The 7,314-nt window shown below is 35.3% G+C and overlaps 1 protein-coding gene across 1 annotated transcript; it reads left to right on the top strand.

Annotated features, from left to right (window-relative positions):
• Positions 1–1,336: 1,336 nt before the first annotated feature.
• Positions 1,337–6,736, top strand: LOC128160695 (uncharacterized). Its single transcript, XM_052824055.1, has 2 exons — positions 1,337–1,786; positions 6,674–6,736. The coding sequence occupies exons 1-2, from the start codon at positions 1,337–1,339 to the stop codon at positions 6,734–6,736; spliced, it is 513 nt and encodes a 170-aa protein (XP_052680015.1).
• Positions 6,737–7,314: the final 578 nt, after the last annotated feature.

Here is a 7,314-nt window from a genome sequence, read left to right on the forward strand (position 1 = left end):
AACTCAGTGGGGGTACTGCAGCATATCCCACCAGAAGATGTTGTTCCCGAAGTTGACCTGCATTACAACAGCTTACCATCCGTAAAAACCCTTAGTGTGCTATGGAAGGCCAAAGATGACATCTTCACATTCAAAGCAAGTCCACCAGAGGATGATTTTGCTTACACAAAGCGGAGCTATTTACGGAAAATCGCAATGTTGTTTGACCCTTCGGGGTTTCTAGGACTGACACAATAACAGCTTAAGTTCTGTTGCAAGAAATGTGGACCGCAGGTCTTCACTGGGATGATGTGTTGACCGAAGACCTTATATCGAAAGCTGAGAAATGATTTTAAAAAAATTAACAGAGCTATCACTTATTGAAGTACCGAGATGTCTGCGTCTATCTAATGGTGAGATTATATCGACTTACCTTCATACCTTTGTTGATGCTTCCCAGGACGCGTATGGAGCTGTAGTTTACCAGAGGTGTATCTATGACAATGGAAGTGTATCAGTCAGATTCGTGACGGCAAAATCCAAAGTAGCTCCACTTACCGCAGTCAAAATACCTACATTGGAATTGATGGGTGCAGTATTTGGATTAAGGCTAACGCTATCAGTGACAAGTGCTCTGGAGATGCACGGTGACCAGTGCACATTTAGGACGGACAGCATGAGTGTGCTGTGCTGGTTCAAGGCAAAACAGTAGAAGTTTTAAACCATTTGTAGCAAATCGTATAGTGGAAATACAGTCGGCCTCAAATCCAAAGCAGTGGCATCATGTGCCAACAGAAATCAACCCTGCTGATATGATATCCAGAGGAGTGACGGTTTCATAGTTACAGAAAGACAGCGTCTGGTGGAGTGAACCGCACTTTCTTACCTTGGATGATTCACAATGGCCAAATCAAAAAGTCTGAACCCTGTAATTGATGAAGACGGACTCCTGCGGTATGATGGACGTTTAAAATATGCAGAATTTTTACTCTATGATGTTCGATACCCTGTTATTCTCCCTAGAAACAATCGTGTTACTACACTTATTATTAAGTATCACCACAAAAAAGGAAAGCATGTGACAGGAACAAATCACACACTATCTATGATCTTATCACGATTTTGGATAATATCTGCACGAGAGGAAATACGGAAGTGGGAACCACAATGCAATAAATGTTGCCGCAACAAAGCCAGACCAGCAGAACAACTGATGGGTCCCCTTCCATCAGTTCGTACAAAGCAGCCATTACACGCATTTTCCCGAACAGCGGTTGATTATGGGGGATCTTTCATTACGAAGCAGGGACGCGGAAAACGGCGAGATAAGAGATATCTTTGTCTCTTCACGTGCGTGATGACAAGAACAGTGCATCTAGAAGTTGCCTACGGACTTGATACAGATTTGTTCCTCAATGCATTTTACCGGATGGTTTGCCTAAGAGGTCTACCTACAGAAGTCATATCAGACAATGGAACGAATTTTGTTGGTGGCAAAAACGAGCTTATGGAACAAGTTGGATTATTGGACCACACAAAAATTCAACAATATACATCAAACCTAGGAGTCAAGTGGCACTTTAATCAGCCTCTTGCACCTCACTTCGGAGGTGTACATGAAATCATGATCAAAACAGCGAAGAGAGCTATCTACGCAGTGATCGGCTCAGCAGATGTTACAGATGAAAAGCTGATGACATCATTTGCAGGAGCAGAAGCTTTGATCAACTCAAGACCCTTGACTTACCATTCGGCAAACCGTAACGATGATGTTCCGTTGACTCCTAACCACTTCCTGCACGGGCAGGTGGGTCAAATTTTTCCGTAAGAATACAAGAGATAATCTTTAAAAATCTTCTTCTAAAAAGCCATTTGGCCAGGAAAGCTGAAACTTATATGGAAGCATCATTAAGTAAGGTTGATTCAAAGTTGTGAAAATCATGACCAAAAGGGTATGGTGAGGCCACAGCGGGGTTGCATTGTTACTTATGAATATATAGAGTAAATCTTTAAAAATCTTCTCAAAACCAATTTTCTCAGGAAAGCTGAAACTTGTGTCGAGGCATCCTCAGGTAGTGTAGATTCAAAGTTGTGAAAATCATGATCCTTGGGGTAGGATGGGACAACTGTGGAGAGCCGACTTTTTACATAGGAATATATATAGTAAGTCTTCAAAATCTTCTCTTTCTCTTCAAGAATCATTTGGGCAGGAAAGCTGAAACTTATTTGGAAGCATTGTCAGATAATGAGATTTCCAGTTTATTCAAATCATGATTCCCGGGGGTAGGATGGGTCACAAGAGGGGGGGACAAATTTTACATAGGAATATATAGAAAAATATCTTTAAATCTTTTTTTAAAAAAAACATTTGCCTAGAAAAGCTGTAACTTTAGTGAAAGCAACTTCAGATAGTAAAGATTCAAATTAGTTAAAATCACAATCTTAAGTAGTGTTGGGCCATATTGGGGATTCAGTTTTACAAAGAAAAACATTTTTATTATTCACAAAAACTGAAATGATATTATATATGCTTTTACTAATTTGCAAGAATTTTTATATATTGATTCTATACTGATTTATATACTGATTCTTAAAAATTGTTAAAACTTTGGCCCCTGGACGATTGTTGGACCTCAGAAGGGGTTCAGAGTTTAATGTAAGTTTATATTCTTTATATAAACAATTAAAGGACATATCGCATGTTTTACAATTTTCGGAATTTTTTAAATAAAATCATTCTATACTCATTATAAATCAAGTTTATTAACGTTTTCATAAAATATTTTGCCTAATTCGTGAGTTTGAACGCGATGAAATTCAAATGTCGCGATATGCATATTTTCTCTCTCGATCTACCCGCCATGATGTGTGACGTCATATGCGACCTCGAGCGAGAAGGTGCTGTTAGCCATCTAAGTAATTGGATTAGATTTAAACGACAATTAAACTAATTATCACCATTAAGGTCAGACGACACGTTCCTCGAGAATCTTTTTTGTATCTCCTCGTAATAAAGAGTTCCAATAAAAAATATTAATTTTATAATTACTTTAGAAATGATCAAAATTAACTTGAATTTGGTTATATGTGTACATGGTCGAGTGGTTAAAACCGTGGCCGCTCACTGCCAGAAGCGTATAGGTTCTAGAGGTCGTGAGTTCAAAGCCCCGCCCCGGCGGAGATATAGTTCTAATTTAGTGAATTTCTCTGCTGTAGATGTATTTATTTTTATATCAGCAATTCAAGTGTATTTTCAAGAAGATTATATAGGAAATTGCATACTCTAGTATTTTGCAGAAATGCCTGGTAAGGTACCCTAATTTTTTGCAAGAAAGCTTGTCAAAGTAGTAGTAAACCATTAACAAATTCCTGGAAAAAGTTATTTAAAATTGAGGAACGTGTCGTCTGACCTTAAATTGTCGATAACGGGGCATGATGGTGTTCTGTGCCTCCTGCGGGTGATTTAGCCACTGAAAATGGGGATTTGAACTGTTGTTTGTTTAAGTTTCCCTTACGAAAGTATGCAGAAATCTTGTGACAAATAGGGGTCTATCTGTCGACGAGAGGATTTATTAATAAACATTCAATTCATATATTATTAATTATATGGTACATTTTTGTAATTATAGTTTCATAAATAAATCTTATTCATTTCTCAAAAAGAAAAAATAATAGAAGTTTATGCACAGGGGCCTGTGTACAAAACGCAAGTTCATCGGAGAAAAATAACGAGAGGGGACGCCATTTTGGATACCGCCTCGCTTCATTAGCTGTTTTCTTTTTCTTATTGTTAAACTATACGTTCATGCATGCATCGGTTTTTAGTTATACATGATTTCTTCATTCATACATGTAGCTCACCTCTGCAGAAATCATAATTTTAGGACGGGAGGTTAGATTTCTATGATTTTTATTTTTTGTGGGAGAAGTCATGGATCGAGTTGTCGATATTGATTGTTTACGCGAGAATTAGACAAAGTTTGTTGATATACATTTATACGTACATGGATAAAAAAATACGGAGATGGGATCTTACAGAAATAAACAATAATTAAGGAAAACGTTCTTGCTTGCTTTTATAATCCAGTGTAATATAGAGTAAACAACCTTAGAAAGTTGTGATCAGTTACTGCCGAAGAAACAAACTTCTTGTGCACCACAGTTTTACAATAATGAACATTCTGAGTCATTAGGAACGCCAAAAACCAAGACTGTTGTAGATTTTAATAAATAAACACCTTTAACAGATTTATTTGAGCTACAATCCTTACAAAGTTGTGTTTACAATGTTTACACGTCGATAAATTTGATCGTTATTGCCGACTTCATCGTCGCTTCTTCGGCTATATTATCGTATTTTATCAGTACTGGTGGCTCAAACATGTACGACTGAATAATAAGATTCTTTTAATTTAGTCAGCATGTAAAAAAAATAACTTACATGGTGAATGAATGTCAAAATTTAAATAAGATAATGCTAATCCTACAATTTGTTTACAATCAGCTGTTCGAAGAAGGTCGCATGTGACGTCACTGTACCACGTGACACGCTATCTAATTAACGAGTTTTTAAACGATCATGGCTATAATTTAAATTGATATTATGGCTAATTACCGCTTTTATACCGTTAACAAACTATTAGGAGTAATTATTAGATACACAAGGAAGCCAAAAAATGTAAAATGTCGTATACTTTAGAAACATGCGAGTTGTCCTTTAATAAGGGTCTTTTTGAGAACTGCAATGCTGAATGTGATATGTCTATAAAATCATCCTATTTAAAAAGAGACTTGATTATAAATATAAGAATATCCAAGAGAAAACAGATTTTTTGGTATAGGATCTACATGTCTTATACCACATTGTCCAGATATTTTGTATTATGACTCCGTGAAGCTGATTTTATCATGCCTATTGTTGCTCAGGTGAGCTATGTGGCCCACGGGCCTCTTGTTTCTTTGCATTTTGCATTCAGAAGAATAGAGCGCAGTTCTGCTTAAGTGTGATTTTAACATGTTTTTGTTCATATAAGTATACACATCATACTAGAAAATGGTACTTGAGCAAGCCTGCGTTCGATGTTTCTTTGTCGAAAAACCATCAGAAAACACCCATATTTAGTTACAGAATATATATTTATCAAAATAAGACAATCTTCATGACGTCATATCTACATTATGACGTCACTGTGTGATAACCTTTTACGCACTTACTTTCAAAATGATTTCATAATCTTTCACCTTATCTTTTAATCTCTTTTTAAAACTTTAATTTTGGGGCTGAAATTATACATAATACCGCAACAACGCGGCTATGTTAAGGCTGCCCGATTAATTTCACAGCGATATGTAGAAAGTCACTTGTCTGTACTTCATAAGATATGACGTCATAGTTAACTTTGACGTCACGATCTGCATTCCTTTCGATCGTTATTAGGGAATGTATCGTAACGTAATAAGTGATATTCATTGTGCATTATAAAACCGCTTCATTCCTTTACATAGACACTGTTGTAAATACTAGTGACACTAAATTCAATATCACCGATATGGAGTATAAAAAAAACAACAGTTTTAAAGCTTCGTAATAGGTAAATAACTATTCATAAACTAATAGTTTGAGACTCCTCCTGCTACGTGTAATCTAATGAATGGTGATATGTATGTGCATATAAAAAACGGCTTGGCACAAGTGAAAGATAAAATCAATCTAAGTATATTTTACGTGAAATCGGGAGAGAAAATAAGTACCACTGTAAATCTTGCTGGGGGAAACCTACCGATTGACCCGATTTTGTGTAAATCGAGCCTAAAAGGTAAAAATGTGCCTAATTTCGATGGCGGTGCGAAATGTTTTGACAATATTTCAAATAAAGGAAATATTTATATGAACCCCCAGCAAGAACTGCAAAATACATTACCTATCGAAGGATTTCTCATAAAAATATTTTTGATTTAATGTCATTATTCACTTGTGCCGATGCGATTTTTATAGATTATTTACCGTGTTAGAATACACCCGTCACGTGCTTAAGAAAAATATATGACGTCACAAAAATATATCAAATATAGTGTTGGATGCCACTGTTAACTTATGTAATAAAAGTTTAAAGAAACTCACTCGGTTAAAGCATTTTTCGATAATTAAAATAGTATCATTTTTCGATATTTATTTAGCTTCGGACAGCCTTAACATAGCCGCGAAGTCCTCAATATGTAATTTAGTTTGCTTCATCAACTAAAAATACAGTGCGAGAAACTTTGTTGAGAACATTTTTTTTTTATTAACAAATGGATTTGATTTAACGATTTTTTTTCATAAGTATATATCAAATTGCTTATGTACGTTTGAACGTTTCGTTTAATCTAACAATAATAAATAAAAATTTAAAAACCACGATGATGTTTATAAATATGTTCATGTGCCCTGAAAAAGGCTAAGTGTATTCACAGGAAATTGAACGTCGCATATTTTCAATTTAAACATTAGGGGAAATGTGCACTGAATGTAAATATAATATTTTTAGTGTCGGGATCATTTGTCATAAGCTACACATTATTTCGCGATTCTTGTTGTAATCAGGATAATTATATTTAATTCGTGTATAATTGAAGGCTGCGTCAGACGTACATTTTGGCCATTGCTTAAATATAGAGAAATACATACTGTTTTCCATATTGCATCCTGTAACAGCCCAAGGCAGCAATATTAGCCACAGAGCCGAAGGCCCAAAGGATGATGTTGGTCGAGGGCTGATACAGGTTGCAATATGGAAAATAGTATGTATTATTTCATTTATTACATACTTTGTACTAACATATCCAAGACGTTTTTTATACCTTAATACAATGAAGAAGTAACAACATGTCAGACGTGTTTTCGTAACGTATAAATAGGAGGGGTGCGATACGGATCCGTATTAGCCCTACTGATCGATTTCAGACCTGCAGGTCTATATCAGCCCCAAAGAATACGTATCAGCCCTTTAGGATGATACGGATATTATAAAGTTAGTTGTATTGCATATGTAAATACCCTGTATTTATTACTATTGCTAAGTTTGTAACTATGATAATCAAAAATGAAAATCAATTAATTAATTTGACCTTGTAAATTTAAAAATTCTTGTAGTTTTATGTAGATGAATTTGAAGCCCCATTCCACCAACTATTTGATAATTGCTTAAAATATTTTGTCAAAATCTAATACCTAATTTTTACCATACCATATATTGGCAATTGCTATTGATGTACTAAGTAATGATTCTATGAGTATAATGAAATGATCAAATAAAGTCGAGGGTGGTAAAATCTAATCATCTTATCCTAAAGCAC

This window comes from Crassostrea angulata, chromosome 8 (genome assembly GCF_025612915.1).
Source record: "Crassostrea angulata isolate pt1a10 chromosome 8, ASM2561291v2, whole genome shotgun sequence".
NCBI classification, from domain to species: Eukaryota; Metazoa; Mollusca; class Bivalvia; order Ostreida; family Ostreidae; genus Magallana; species Magallana angulata.

Bases quoted from the DNA above. Each gene is read 5' to 3' on its own strand.
- LOC128160695 (XM_052824055.1), top strand. From the start codon at position 1,337: ATGACAAGAACAGTGCATCTAGAAGTTGCCTACGGACTTGATACAGAT. The intron at 1,787-6,673 runs GTGGGTCAAATT...ATCCTGTAACAG, and splicing joins ACCACTTCCTGCACGGGCAG to CCCAAGGCAGCAATATTAGC.